Source organism: Myxocyprinus asiaticus, chromosome 25 (assembly GCF_019703515.2).
Source record: "Myxocyprinus asiaticus isolate MX2 ecotype Aquarium Trade chromosome 25, UBuf_Myxa_2, whole genome shotgun sequence".
Taxonomy (NCBI): Eukaryota; Metazoa; Chordata; class Actinopteri; order Cypriniformes; family Catostomidae; genus Myxocyprinus; species Myxocyprinus asiaticus.
Window position 1 is genome coordinate 16,552,734 of NC_059368.1, and position 14,739 is coordinate 16,567,472.

The following is a 14,739-nucleotide window of genomic DNA, read 5'->3' on the forward strand; positions in this document are numbered from 1 at the left end:
AGAACGTCATGCTTCAGAAATAATTATCTCATGGGCCTTGGTTTTTTAATCCATTGTGTGCAGAATGTGGTTTTGTTCCTTTGTATCTGCTTATAGCGGGGAAAGTATTACTGGAAAAGTGAAAGGAAAGACAAGTACAATGCCCTTTTCCAAAGGTCGTCATAGCTTTGCTGAACTTTCTGTGGATCAGTTTGTCGCTGTCCCGTATGTGGCTGTGGGGCGTGAGAGCCGCCAGTATGTTGACTGTGTTGTTTGGGCGGAGTAAACCATTGATCTGGAGAGGGGGGAACCTGGAGAACTCAACAAGCGAAATAAATCCGCTTCAGGCGCTTTTGTCGTTTGTGTTGCCGAATGGTGGTGTTATGGATGCTTTTGGACCTTTGTTTGCCTATTTGTGATAGGTCTTAATGTTGTCCACATGGTTTAATGATCAAGAGTTCTCATAGCGTGTACTAAACAAAACTCCCAAATATTTGAGGTGGTTCGCACCGACGAAGTGCCAAGTGAAGCGCTGAAATCTGTCCGTCTGTACTTCAGTTGAAGTTACTCTGTTGACTCGAAAAGTGTGTTCGGTACTGTGGTCTCTCTCAGCCGGATTCAAATGGAAAACATATTAGCGACCTCGATGATTATGTATTTCTGTACTTTGGTGGAATACTTTGTATCAACTTTTAAATACGCACCAAGGAATAGTAAATTACTAGATCAGATTTAAAAAAAAAAAAAAGAAGAAGAAGAAGAAGAAAAAAGAAAGACATTGTTGCAATACGTATTTTATGGTTTCGGATTAACATTCATCAACTTGAAATTTGAGGCTCTGAGAAATCAGTGTTTCACAATGGAGGGGGATCAAGTGTCCTCTCCCGAGGAGCCGCAGGCGGTCAGCGCCGCATCATCGGACAGTTTCTCCCGGCTGTGGACGGACGTGATGGGGATGCTGGTGAGTTCGGGATTGGGGGAGGGGTGTCACAGGACGACAATTTGAGAAAAGCCCTTCGACCCAAGGGGCTTAATTTATTGGAGCTCGTTTGTGTGCAGTGGCCGTGCTTTGACGCCAAGCGCGTGTTAAATCAGTCTGTCCGAGCGTCTAATAAAACGCCATATGAGCGGAGTTCAGTACACTTTTATTCACAGTGCGCGGTTGGTTTAAAACGCTACTTTTAATTCCGTTGAGAGACAGTGAGAAGTGTTGAAATCTCCAGGGAGTCGTATTACATGGTATGTAACCAAAGTGTTTATTATTATACGGTCCGCGGGTTCAGCGGCGCACGTGCAGAGACTTAACTCCAAAATATACGTTTGTCTTTAAGTGTGTGTGTGTTTCTTCCGATATTTAAAATGTAAAATTGAATTGTGCATAATGGTACTTGCATTTTTACTATTTTTTTTTTTTTTTTTTTTTTACACCAGTCAGAAGTTTTCACACGAGTTCGCACCCGAGTAAATCCGCAACATTTCCTTAACCATCGTAGTCCTGACTGAGAAATACGATGCTCGTAATTTGTATTTCCTCCCCACGTTGTCTTTGTTGACTTTTATATGTTCTGTTCATGTTTCAGTCAATTTAATAATATGCCCAAAACTATGTCCTAAAGCCTTAAGTCATACAAATTTATCTTCATCTCTTTGTCTTTCTCAAAATTCTCCACAGTTTTAATTAAATTGTGGTCTTCATGTAGACAGTGGGTTAAACTCATTCCCTGACACTTTGTCTGAATCTTGTCTGGTGCGAGAACCCCAGGTGTGACACCCATTTCCAGCGCAAACTGCTTTGCTTTATGGTGGCTGTGGTGTTAATATGATGTCTGCAGACGTGTGTATTTTAAAAGCATCCTTTTTATGTCAGGGAAGGTGAGATGACTTGACAAAGGCTGATATCATCCCAATTCATTGTCCCTCCCCGATAGTCTTTTCGAATCCTTATGGTTGCAGACAGTGGAGATAAACTGTAACTCACTGACACACATTAGTGATTAATTTCCATGAAGTGCACACCTCTCCTCCTACAGGCATATTTTTTCCTGTGATGTTGCCATTGGGGGATGAGTCTTTCCCCCCCACTTAACTTAGAATACATCTCATGTACTCCTAAAATTTTACAAATGCTCCTTCAGTGCTTTCCTCTCATTTGTCTTTAACAATCACAGGATAATATACACCGATCAGCCACAACATTAAAACCACCTGCCTAATATTGTGTAGGTCCCCCTTGTGCCGCCAAAACAGTGCCAACCCGCATCTCAGAATAGCATTCTGAGATGCTATTCTTCTCACCACAATTGTACAGAGCGGTTATCTGAGTTACCATAGACTTTGTCAGTTCAAACCAGTCTGGTCGTTCTCTGTTGACCTCTCTCATCAAAAAGGCGCTCACTGGATGTTTTTGGCTCCATTCTGAGTAAATTCTAGAGACTGTTGTGCATGAAAATCCCAGGAGATCAGCTGTTACAGAAATACTCAGACCAGCTCGTCTGACTCCAACAATCATCCATGCGATTATCTAATCAGCCAATCGTGTGGCTGCAGTGCATAAAATCATTCAGATACAGGTCAGGAGCTTCAGTTAATGTTCACATCAACCATCTGAATGATGAAAAATGTGATCTCAGTGATCTGGACCGTGGCATGATTGTTGGTGCCAGATGGGCTGGTTTGAGTATTTATTTTATGGGTAACTTTAAAGGGGATATGTCATGGTTGATTACATGAAAAACATATTTCACCATAGTTGGACATGGTTTCAGTTAAGCTGACCATTAGACAGTCTTGATTGTTTTACTTTCTCCTGATTTACAAGCCCATCAGATGTGAGATGCTACTGAAAGAAATGTTGAATTTGTGGACAGTCAGTCAATAAAAGTTTAATCCATGACTCAGACTTGTACATTAGAAAGATAATTGTTGCTTTCTGGAGTGAATACCACTACATTTGACACAGCATTTAGGATTTACTATTGGATTCTAATGTTGAAGTAGAATTTGAAGAGCTGGCAGCTACCGACACACATTAAGGGTCAGAGACACATTTTAGGTTTACCATATGCATGCCAAACCCAAAGGAGAATACTTCTTTCTGTTTGTCATTTAAATGCGGTCTGAGTGCACAAACCCTTTTTACTGTGTGTGGTTCCACTCAAGTAAACTCACTTCAAAGTCAATCAACAGTCTGCCTTCCTCATTTTAACCAACTCTCAAATTTGTGTTGTGAATTTTTTGCAGTGAAAATGACATGTAAAAATATAGTTAAATGTCAATTGTTTGCCTTGAATTTTCAAAATGGGTGCTACTTTGTTGAAGCTTGAATAACAGTGCTTGATGCATTAAATTAAATTGGGTGAGGACAGGTGGGTAGCTGTTTTCAGCAGTGTTCTGTAAACATACATTTATTTTATGCTGATTTGGATGAGCTATTGCAAGTCCCCACCTCTAATTCCAGTTAATTTAGCAGACCCTATAATCACCGTCCAGGCATTTCTTTTTCTCTATCTTTACCTCCCGTCCCTCCCTCCTCCTTAGGCTTTCGTCACCTCTTTTCCCTTTGCCTCTGTGGATATCCTGAGGAAACCACCCTAATGAGGGTGTGACAGGACCCCCTGACGAAGTTTTGTCTCCCCCTCCTGCCATCACATCCTCTCTGGTCTGACTCAAATACTGCTCATCTCCACTTCTCCCCTCCAGGGCGGCGCCACACATCTCACAACACTTACGTCAACCAACCCCCTTACCCCCACATTACATTGAAGAGTGTGACTCACTTCCCATGGTTTTATTTGATCTATTTGAGTCTTTACATTTAAGAGATTGTGTTATATTGATTGGGTTATATCACATGCTTTCCAAGTGTATACGTTTTGTGCACTCTTCAGCAGTCTTCAGTAATTGTGTCAGAACATGTCTAGGGATTGTGGGCATTTTCATTTTTGAGGAGTTATGGGAAAGGAAAATACACTGGAAAATCTCTTTGTTCCTGAGTTAAGGCATATTAAACTTGTTTTGTGGTTTTCTGTTGTTAAAGTATTACTCCGTATTCCAGGATCAGCAATAGAAGTATTATGCAATCTAATTTTACACAGAATAACAATTGTGTAAACTCATTACCTAAAAAAAACGAAAGAAAAAGTTCAATTCAGTCTTACTGCAATTTCACTTTATATTTATTTTTTAGGTGCTAAAATGCTTTTTTTGAGGGCTATTTGTTTGTCTTACAAAATTTATATTTTTGGTCCACTTTATTTGCAGTCACAAAACCTGCAGATCACAGACCTATCCCTCATACAAAATATTCAGACTGATCTCACAGTGAAATCGGAAACATTAGGTTGACATTTCGTTAGCAAAAATGAGTCTGTGCTGACTGAAATTCTAAACACTGCCCCCAGTGGCCAAAGCTGTAAGTGTTGTTGGGCAAATGGGCATGTGTGAGCTCCTTTTTCCAGTTGTAATGTCCACAGAGGGGCGCCAAAAGCAAGTTGTGAAGCGACTTTTGAAGCGAGTTGTTTAGCTGTAAAGGCTGTAATATAGTGAAGAGGAATGCATATTTCATAAAACGTACGTTTCTAGATGCTCAAATGATCAAAAATAAATTATATTCATTACAAACATGAAATGCAACTAAATGTAAAAATAAACTGCATCACGTATGTGATGACCATGGAGCGTGGACGTCAGCCACCACCGAAGATCATTTTTGACCCATGAAAAACCCTAATCCCTGAAGTCTAACACCATCTCCATTGCATGCTTCTGTTGAATTCCTGGAATTAGTCAGTGTAAAAGCATTTGATTCAAGGCTGTGTCTGAACCTCTAATGGCTCTGTCCTTACACAGCGTTCAGAATGAAATGTGTTTCCTTTGATTTTGGTGCAGTGAAAAGAATAGTTCTTATCTGCTATGCTTGCTGATTTCACAATGCCTGCACTGTATAAATGTGTTCGAGCTGTTTTGTTTTAAGCCAGTGAAGAATCAAGCTTTTCCCTCAAAAAATTGTTTCCTCTAAGAAAGCTAGCAGAGGAAATGGCCTGATCCTGCATTGTTTTTGTAAAACCTGGGCGTTAGATATCCGAAGAACCAACAAATGGCTTGAAGTCAGTAACTTTTTGGTTTTTAAGGGATTATACAATACTTAGTTTTTTAGAAGGGATAGCAGAGAGGTATTTACCCTCTGAGGACCTTTGTGTACCATAATGCTCTGTGATTGAACCGTTGGTGTGAGCAAATCAGAGGAAATTTTGTTGATTTATTTATTTGCTTAAATCCATTGCCGCCAGAGGACAGGGGGAAATGTATCTTATGATTACTTTGTTCCCACTTTTTTTTTTCATGTCTCTCTCCATTGCTCTCTTGTTGTATTTTGCTTGGGGATGGCACCCATCCGATACCTGGATCGGTATCAGGTCTGATACTTACATTTTTCCCAGATCGGGTATCGGTCAGACGAGCCCGATCCAAATCCGATACCCCTAACTGTCAAGCTCAGAGAATTACATAAATAACCTCAAATCACCTTTAAGGTTGTCCATATAACTTGTGCATTTTATTCAGGCTCTTACATCATCCAAAGGCTTTGTGAATTGCAAAAGGCTGTGTTTAATAATAAATATACAGTCAGCAAGCACAGCTACGTAGTCTCTGGCACCACACTTTACTGAACGAGCGCCGCACACACACAAACATGCGCAGAGGCTGGTGATGCGCTGCTCAGCACAATATGTGGTTGCTCCATACAAACTCTATCTCAGATGTAGATGATCAATTGTTCGGTCTGCCTATAACATGCATTGAGTACGGCACCGGACAGGCATTTTACCAGATGTTGAATGAGAAGCGTATTACACTACTGTGAATTAGCCTCCAAAAAAAAACTCAAACACAGACTTCTTGGTGCGCTTAGTGCTGGACTTTCAAAATAAAAGCCTTAAGAAATTATAACTGAAAAGTATTATCAATATATAGTAAAATTATTATAATAATAATAATGAAATTATTATTATTATTATTATTATTAGAAATAACAAAAACGATTTGGGTTCCAAAAATTACTGTGTGATTGAAAAGTGGATTGATATACTAATAAAACTAAAATGAAATAAATAAAGAAAGAAAGAACAGTGAGAGAGAGAGAGATCTGAAACCATTTACAAGTCCAGATGCAAGTTAAAATGTGTAAAGAAAACTGGCTTCTTTTCTACTGAAGACTTTCACTGGAATTACTGTTATTTTTGCTGCTGCATCCTGCAGACTAGTTAAATATATAGTTTGCACATGCTCTTATGTAATTGTTTTTTGTTTTCCTATTTTATAATGAAATAATGTATTGTTAGAGGTTTTTGTTTCTTTACACAAAGAGTACTCCCAATCAGTTCCACACAGTGAATTATAGGTCTTCTAAACTCATTAAGAAAAAAAAACAACACTGGTATCGGGATCGGTATCAGCAGATACTGATAGTAGACCGGAATGGAATGGTATCGTTCCATCCCTAATTTTGCTCTGTCACCCTTCTCTTTCTTTGAATATTTAAATTCTCCATCACATCCAAGGCTTTATGACGGTGCATGATATTTGTCTCATGGCCAAATGACCACATCAAAGCTTTCGTGGCTTTGCTGAATAGCTGCATTTTCATTTGAGGGAAGTGCAAATTTGTGGTTGATCATGTATTTGGTCAAGGTTAATAAAAGGTTGAATTAATGTTGGATTGCATAATCAGCAGTTATCCGTGATCTGTCTCTCTTCTAGGCATTGCAGTCCATCCATCTTGTTTCTGTCTTTGTCCTTTTCCTTCAGAAACAAATGTTCTTGAAGAATTAGCTTTTTTTTTTATTATTTTTTATGTTGTTGCACATGTTGTTACACAACATGTTGAGCTTGGTCCATGTTTTGGGAGGCTGAAGACTTTGAAGAGTGAAGTTTGCAGATTCTGGAGAAATGAACTAATTATTGCTAGTTGTTGTATCCTTTTGAGGACTCGGCAGTTAGTAAAAACGACTGATCAGTGCCAATTGAAAAGAATAAACATTTTAGGAATTAATAAAAAAAAATCTGCCTATGAATGTACAGTTTGTTTCAGCTGGAAATGTGGCAGGCTTAATACATTTCAGACAATTAGAGGTTCTAGCTGTTGTCAGAAAACATATTTTGCTTGGTCAGTGTCTTAGTCGCTTACCATTTTGGATCAAACTGCTAAGATTTTTCTCATAGCCAAAGTCTTACGGCATTGGATGACATGAATTGCTACTTCAGGGTCCAAAATAGCTGATATTAGGGCAATTACCAGGCATTACTGACTATTGTATCATGAGGTCATTTAAAGGGATAGTTCAGCCAAAAATCATAATTTTGTTATTATTTAGGCCTACTCATCCTCATGCCATTCCAAACCCATTCAACTTACTTTCTTCTGTGAAACAAAATGAGTTATGAGAAATCCTCCTTTTCATGCGATGAAAGCAGGGGCTTTCAAGCTTCAAAAAGGATTAAACAGTCATAAAATATCTTAAAAGTAGCTAGCACAACTTGTGCGCTATTTTCCAAAAAGCCACGAGACGGCTTTGTGTGAGGAAGACACATTTTTTGTTATTTGCTGAAAATGTTCTCCTCTGCCAGAGCCGTCCGATCTCATATGTGTATAGTCAAACTTGTTGAAAGACTTTTCATTCTTGGGTGAAAAATCCCTTTGTTTAAACTTATTTTTGACCCTCCCTTTTCCCCATCAAGCCTAAAACTGCAATGTTCCTCGTCAAATATATAACAGTCCCAAAAATGTGGGTTTTGTGGTTAACGGATTAGTAATGGAGGTAGTTTAGATAGATCCACATTATTTGTAGAGTTTAGGACAATAAAAAAATAAAAAAAGTTGGCAGAAGAAAAATCCTAAACGGTCAAAATAGTCTCCACAAAACTGCATTGAGGGCCCAGAGACAGCCGAAGCAGTGGGGTCTGAGGGATCTTCTACCAAAATATTCAAATATTTTATAGAGTTTATAAATCGAGTGCAGTTGAATTTGAATGTTAAAAGATCATCTGTTCATTTCGAAGCATAATGACAGCAGCATTGTACTTGTCATCCATGCCAGAGATGATGACATCTGATTCATTTTCACAAAATTACAACTGAAATCTATTTGTTTATTATTAAAGGCTTGTAACATGCTGATTAATAAAGCTACATTTAGAAGGAAAAAAACAATATGGACTAAAGGCGCTTTGGAACCACGTTAATGTATGCGGCGCCTCATGTCTACTCACATGCTGGGAAAAAAGGCAATGCTTGTGGAGCGGGACAGGGCATAAATAAAGGGTGATCGGTGCTAGAGAAAAAATTCAAAAATACAGTGCAGAAAGATCAGAGCTGGTGGACACAGTACTGTTGTTTTGTCGCACTGCTCACTAGAGACGATGAGAGGGTGCATCCGTCGTCATGAATCCTTGCGGTCTGGATGGAATCAATCCGGGGTCTGGAACACAAAAGCTTATTGTCAATATCATGGATTTTTTATTGCGATAAATATCAAGCTCCTTTTTATCGCTCAGCCCTACCCTGTAATATTCTCTAATGGTCTAAGGTTAGCATCTAAAGAAAGGGCACCAGTTATAGACAAACATATCGGTTTGGTGGTTTGAAATATTTGGTTTCTTGGGCTGGACAGCTGAGTTCGGGTGGTGCTATTTTGTGCTCAAACAGTGATTTCATGTTGGCTAAATGAGACAAATCCTTATTCTTTGGCTCAGAGCTCTCCGCTCATGTGGAGCTAACATTCAATTAAGGCAAACAAGGACTATCTCCTCCTACCTCTTACAGACACAGACATGCATATACACGGTCTACAGATGAGGCACAATCTTTGAGTATGTACAGTAATCTGTCAGATGCCCAGCTGGAACCAGCACACACACTCTAAACAAGGGCTTGAAGCATTACCTCACAGTAGGTCTGGAATGTGTGGTATGATAATAAGAAAATAGGAGGCATGTGCTGTACATATGGTGCTGAACTAATTCAAATCTAGGACCACTGCTGTTCCTTGCACTGATAAGCTGAACTTCAGTCTGAGGATGGACTGATGGCCGATTTCTCACTCCTAACACATTTTCATTCCATTTTCCATTCCTTTTTTTTTATTTTTTTTTTTTGCCCTTTCTTTTCTTGATTTCTTGCTTGCTTGAGTTCTATATAAAATGTATGTCCAATTTAAGAGTAGAATGTTCTTGGATCAAGAATTTGGCCTATCCTCCACCATCATCCAATGCCCCACACAGCCTTTGCCCTGTTATTTTAGCAGGCTGCTGGACTCACCATCCCAACCAACAGTATGTACTTGAAAAAGCCTGTTTAATGGCAGCAGAATGAAACATGTGGCTTAGTTAATGTTGAAAAGTTTATTTTTTCATAGTTCAACTTCAGTTCTTTGTGCTCTTTTAAAGAGCACCTATTATGGTTTTTCAAATATTACCTTTCATGTAGTGTGTTATATAGCTGTTTGTGAATGTAAAAAAAAGTCTGCAAAGTTTCAAAAATCAAAGTGCACGACAAATGGAGTTATTGAATCCCAAAAGAAAGAACCGATTCTGAGCACCTGAAACGAGTCGTTAGTAATTCCAGACTTACTTCCTGTACTAACCTACGTAATTTGGTAAAAAAAAAAAAAAGCCTCTGGTCTTCATTGGCTGCTCGCGAACAGCTTTGACCCTCCCTCAAACACTACACTAAGTGGTAGACTAATCACAACAGACTGGGACATCTGACCAATCAGAGCAGAGCAGGCTCTCTGAAAGGAGGAGTTTAGAATGAATGAGTCGTTTTTGACACTGGGGTAAAAAAAGGTAATGCTGCAATTTAAATTGAGCAAATTAAAGTGTTTTTTGACCTTGGATGCATGTAAATCTATTGTATGAGACCTTTAAAACAAAATTAGGCACATTTAAAAACCATAATAGGTGCTCTTTAACAAGTGACTCTCATGCCCTGTATATACCTGGTACTAAGATCCATTTAGCCTATAGTGGAACGACGCTAAAGAAAGGTGTAAACGGGGTCTAAAATGTTTTGAGATTTTCAACCACAGTGGATGAAGTGGAAGAATGTGTTCAAAAACAGATGACCACATTTGGCTTGTAGTGTAAACACTCATCCGTTTAAATGCGTTTGAACAGCAGCAAAGCACCACCCACTGACCTGTCAATGAACCGCTGTGCTAAAACAAGAGTTGCCAGTTACAAGCTCTATTGAAAGGGGAAAAAACATCCAGTCTGAAAATTTAAAAAAGCCCATATGTATACATGCACAAGAACTTTACGGAGCTCCTTCAGTGTGCCTGAAATCAACGACATGCAGGGGCATAGATGTACACACAGATTTGAGGAAAGCTGAGCAAAACACTCAAGGAGTGATGGGTGACCCGTTGTTCTATGTTCACATGCAGATATACTGTTCTCAGTCGTCTCGGAGCAGTTCACGTGCACCATGAAGGCAAAGTGCTGCAGGTGCACCCTTTCGCACAGTTCCAAACATTTCATGCCGCAAAAAGTTATTATACAAATCTAAAATTGTAACGGTATCACAAAATTGTCAGAGGACAACGCTTCACCAGATTTGCAATGAGGAATATTGTAAACTGTCAAATAGAGTTTGACACTGCAGTGCACTTTCATTGTTCCATCAAAATAAAAGCTCCAGGTGAAGTACATACAACAGAAATGTATCACTATTGTATGAAACAAATCCTCAAAAAATTAACAATTCATTATCATATTATAATAATAAACTTGACTGGGCAATAAAAAAATTATATTTGGGTTCCAAAATATAAGTGAGTGAAGTTGTAGTTTTTGCACACCCTATTGGTTTACAAAAAAGTTTGATAAAAATATATCAAAGTATATATCAATATATATCAATAGGTAAATATCGCTTTTTTTATTAGTGTATTGGTTTTCAGAAATTATATTTATTGTATAAATTAAACTTTTTTTTCCTTGTGTTGATTTAGTGGAAAAACTGTGGAAAGCATGCATTCATTGTTTAACTATATTTTTATTTCATTAAACATTTTTATTTGTACTTGGCTACAATGACTGTTAGAGATGATTTAAAATCACTTTTATGTAACTTCCCCTGGATTCATGCCGAAAGGGGGCTGCTGACTGGACAGTTGCTTGGGGCCTTGGAAATCGTTACCCTGCCCATGATAAAATTTATGTCTTGAATGTACTGCAAGTGACTGACTGATAAAAGCATCTGCCAAATGCACAATGTAAATCTTTGAGCTCATTTGCAAGCTTTCAGTTTATTTATTGTTTATGTGATTGGCAGAAATAGTTTAATTACACTTCTGACAATATAAATCTAAAAACATAAAGAGCATAATTAGCTGAATAGCTGGAGTTGTTTTGCAGGCCAGCAGATCGGAATGCAAAGCTGGAATTTCTTAGAGAGAGGAGTGTTCCACTGGGAGTCTTGCAATATTCTGTTTAGAGGTCTGTTGGAACGGATTGCTTGAGAGACTTTTTGTGGAGCACAAAATACACTTTTACCTTTTAATCCTGTAACATGTTATTTATTTATACTGTATGTAACTCAAACCAATTTTCTATGCAGTGCACTAGCTAGCGCTCATAGCTATTTAAAAAATGTACTTGACTAGATAAGTAGATATAGATAAGGGCAGGGTCTCGATACACATTTACTGATTTTGATAAGATTACAGTTTACAAGCTCTCAATTTGATTTCAATACTATTTATTTCTGATTCAATTGTATATAATTATTATTTGGGTTGTAACATCAGTTTTGCTTGTATGAAATAAATTCTTAGCTAATGCAGTAAATTATACAGGGAGCCATCTAACTTGATGTTAAAAGGTATATTACAAAACTATTAATTAAAACATTTAGCAACAGGGCCCAAACTATGAAGTCCAATTGCTGTTGATTTAAATATATTATCAACACAGCCGAGACTGAAGAAAACTTTTAAGTAAAAAAAAAAAAAACGATATTGGGATTTCAGATTGCAACTATTTGGAAATTCTCTAATTTTAACCAGCCCTAATATACACTGCCTGGCAAAAAAACAAAAATAAAAAATTGCAGTTTGGATTTAAATTTTGGTTATGATCCAGGTTTGCTTCTGTTGGTCAGGTTTAGGCTCAGCAATGTTATGCGGCAATAAAATGAAGTCAGCCGAGTACTTGAATGTACTGAATGACCAGGTTATCCATCAATGGATTTTTTCTTCCCTGATGACACGGGCAAGAAAAAATCCATTGATGGGATAACCTAGTCATTCAGTACATTCAGGTGCTCAGCTGACTTCATTTTATTGCTGCATAATGTTGCTGAGCCTAAACCTGACCAATTGAAGTAACCCCAGATCATAACACTGCCTTTAATCCAAACTGTAACTTTCATTTTTTTTTTGGCCAGGCAGTGTAGATGATACATAATATGCTAAATTATAGATGTCAGCAGCATTATCATAAGCTCTATGTGCTCCTGCCGATTTAGCACTAAAAATGTTATAATTTAAAACTGACATGCATTTCATTCTCAATCATAAGCACAACCCGAATTGCATAAGTGCATGACCATACAGGGCACTCTTACCATTGGGTGTGTGTGAGGCTACCTTTGACCTGAACACACAATGACAGGATGTGTGTGTTTGTCAGTATGGTCCTGAGCAGGAAGAAAGTCTTTGTGTTTGACTTTACATTCAGCAAGACATTAAAAGGGCATCTGGTAGCAACAGAAGGAGGGATCCAGCTCAGAGAAAGGTCTAGTTCAGACCCGAGATACAACAGAACATTGTCTTAAAGTAAAAAAAAAAACAAAGAACATTTCAATTTACGAGTAACTGTGCCACCTGCAGCTGCTGTGGTATTAATAGCTTTCTAAAGAAATTGTTCTCTAGTTTTGAGTGAAAGACCTTCCTTTTTTATGTACTTAATTTTTCAGCAGTCTGAGGTCATTGGCTGTTACGTGTATGTCACGAGCTTATAGGATACACCCTCACGCTGAAGTCAGAGCCATCCAGCACCACAGTTCAATGTATGCACTCACAACAAGACAGCTGCAAATGTCGTAGTGCTGGTCACTTGAGAGATTGTGTTGCAGTGCTCTGACAGTGCAAAAGAAAACTCCACTATACGAGGCACAACAACCCTTCTCAACAAACTGACAAGTTGACTTTAAACCGATAGCATAGAAGTTATAACTTGTGTGCTCCAGAAATTTGCAAAAGCCATTTAAAAATGTTGTGGTCTCAGACCAGAGTATCCCATATGGAGTGAAAGTGAAGGAATGTGAGGGGTTAGATGTTTAGTTCAGCTAGTGTGAGTGTATTTTCTTGTTGCAGCAGATGTGCAGTGTGTTCTGTGTGTGCATGTGTGTGTTAAATCCTTTTTGGCTGACGCCGTTCTTGCGATTCTAATTAAAATCACGTGCCAGTGACAAGTTTTTAATAAAGCTCTCCTACAGCTCCACTTGTGTGAATGTTTATTTGTGCGTGTTTATGTTCCTGAGAATTTGAAAGGGAGAGATTCTTACTAATGGTAGGTGGAATTTGTTTGCAAAGGATCAGATTAAAATTCAGTCTTTTTTAAATGAAAAGACGCCTATATGGCAAACTTATACATATTCTGCACATTCTGTTTTTGGCTGTGTGTGTGTGAAAGAAGATATTCAGTGCCTTTGTCTCACTCATAACTTTGTTTGTGTAGGATGGCTCTCTGGGTAATATAGATGACCTGGCACAAGAGTACTCGGAGTACTACAACACATACTTCAGCGACGTCAGCGATCGGATAGAGGAACTACGCAAGCGGCAAGTCTCTGAAGAGATAGACATGGTGAGTACAGTCTGAAGTGTTTGCTGTTCATGCAATGTGAAATGTATACCAGCATTTCTACAATTGTGGGTTTGTTTTCTAGAGTAATCAACTGTTACATAAATCACCCCTGTCAAGAGAAACATTTCAAGAATTATTGACACACTTTCAACCTGGATTAAACTCAATTTTGGCATGTTTACTCCTTTTAAAGCCAGAAGAGTTAACCTGGCAGTCATTAGCACAATAAAACGCATACTTTTCTGGGCAGGTGGTATTTGTGGCACAGTTTTGAACTGAAGCGTTTTCTGCAGTTCTGATTTTGGTTTCTAATAGCATTTAATATTAATTATGAATGGTACTTTTGGGGAAAAAAGTAAAACAATGTAGACTTGCATGAGATGAACTGCTTGAAAAGAGATGAAAAGCTGTTTTGTGTTCTACATTGGGGCCGACAAATTTCAGGCCAGGAAACCCACATCGCATTTTGAAACCACTGACAACCAACTACTGTATAATGTATCTAAAAAAAATTTCTATATTTATAACAAATTTATGAAAAACAACGTCAAAATATATAATACGTTTATAATAAGCGACCTTTACATCAGGCAGGTAGTAAAAAAAAAAAAAAAGACGAGAGGGCCAAACCGGCCCCAAGACAGGTCAGGCCATAAAGATTCTCCAATTAGACAATCTGGCCCTGGCAGACATATTGAGTCTGTTCCAAAACTTAGTGAGCTGCATCACTGTCTCCTGCCTAAATAGGCTGCTGTCTTCTTTGGCAGCATCCTAACTGAAATGGAGCCTCGAGAGTGATTTGGAACGGTCTACATAGGCGGCAGTTCCACACGCCATTCAAATAGTGCTCCTCATGCGCAGCACATTCGTGACTCAACTCGCAATGGATTT

The 14,739-nt window shown here is 38.4% G+C and overlaps 1 protein-coding gene across 3 annotated transcripts in view; it reads left to right on the forward strand.

The window, feature by feature from the left end:
* The first annotated feature begins 267 nt into the window (after window positions 1–267).
* LOC127415962 (SAM and SH3 domain-containing protein 1-like) overlaps window positions 268–14,739 on the forward strand; it is an 80,653-nt gene continuing 66,181 nt past the window's right edge. For 2 of the 3 annotated variants that reach the window (XM_051655021.1, XM_051655022.1), the window contains exons 1-2: window positions 268–940; window positions 13,720–13,848. In XM_051655021.1, coding sequence (XP_051510981.1) covers window positions 839–940; window positions 13,720–13,848 — 231 coding nt within the window. In that variant the 5' untranslated portion in view covers window positions 268–838. The remainder of the gene's footprint in view (window positions 941–13,719; window positions 13,849–14,739) is intronic. The other variant, XM_051655023.1, reaches the window with a different exon arrangement.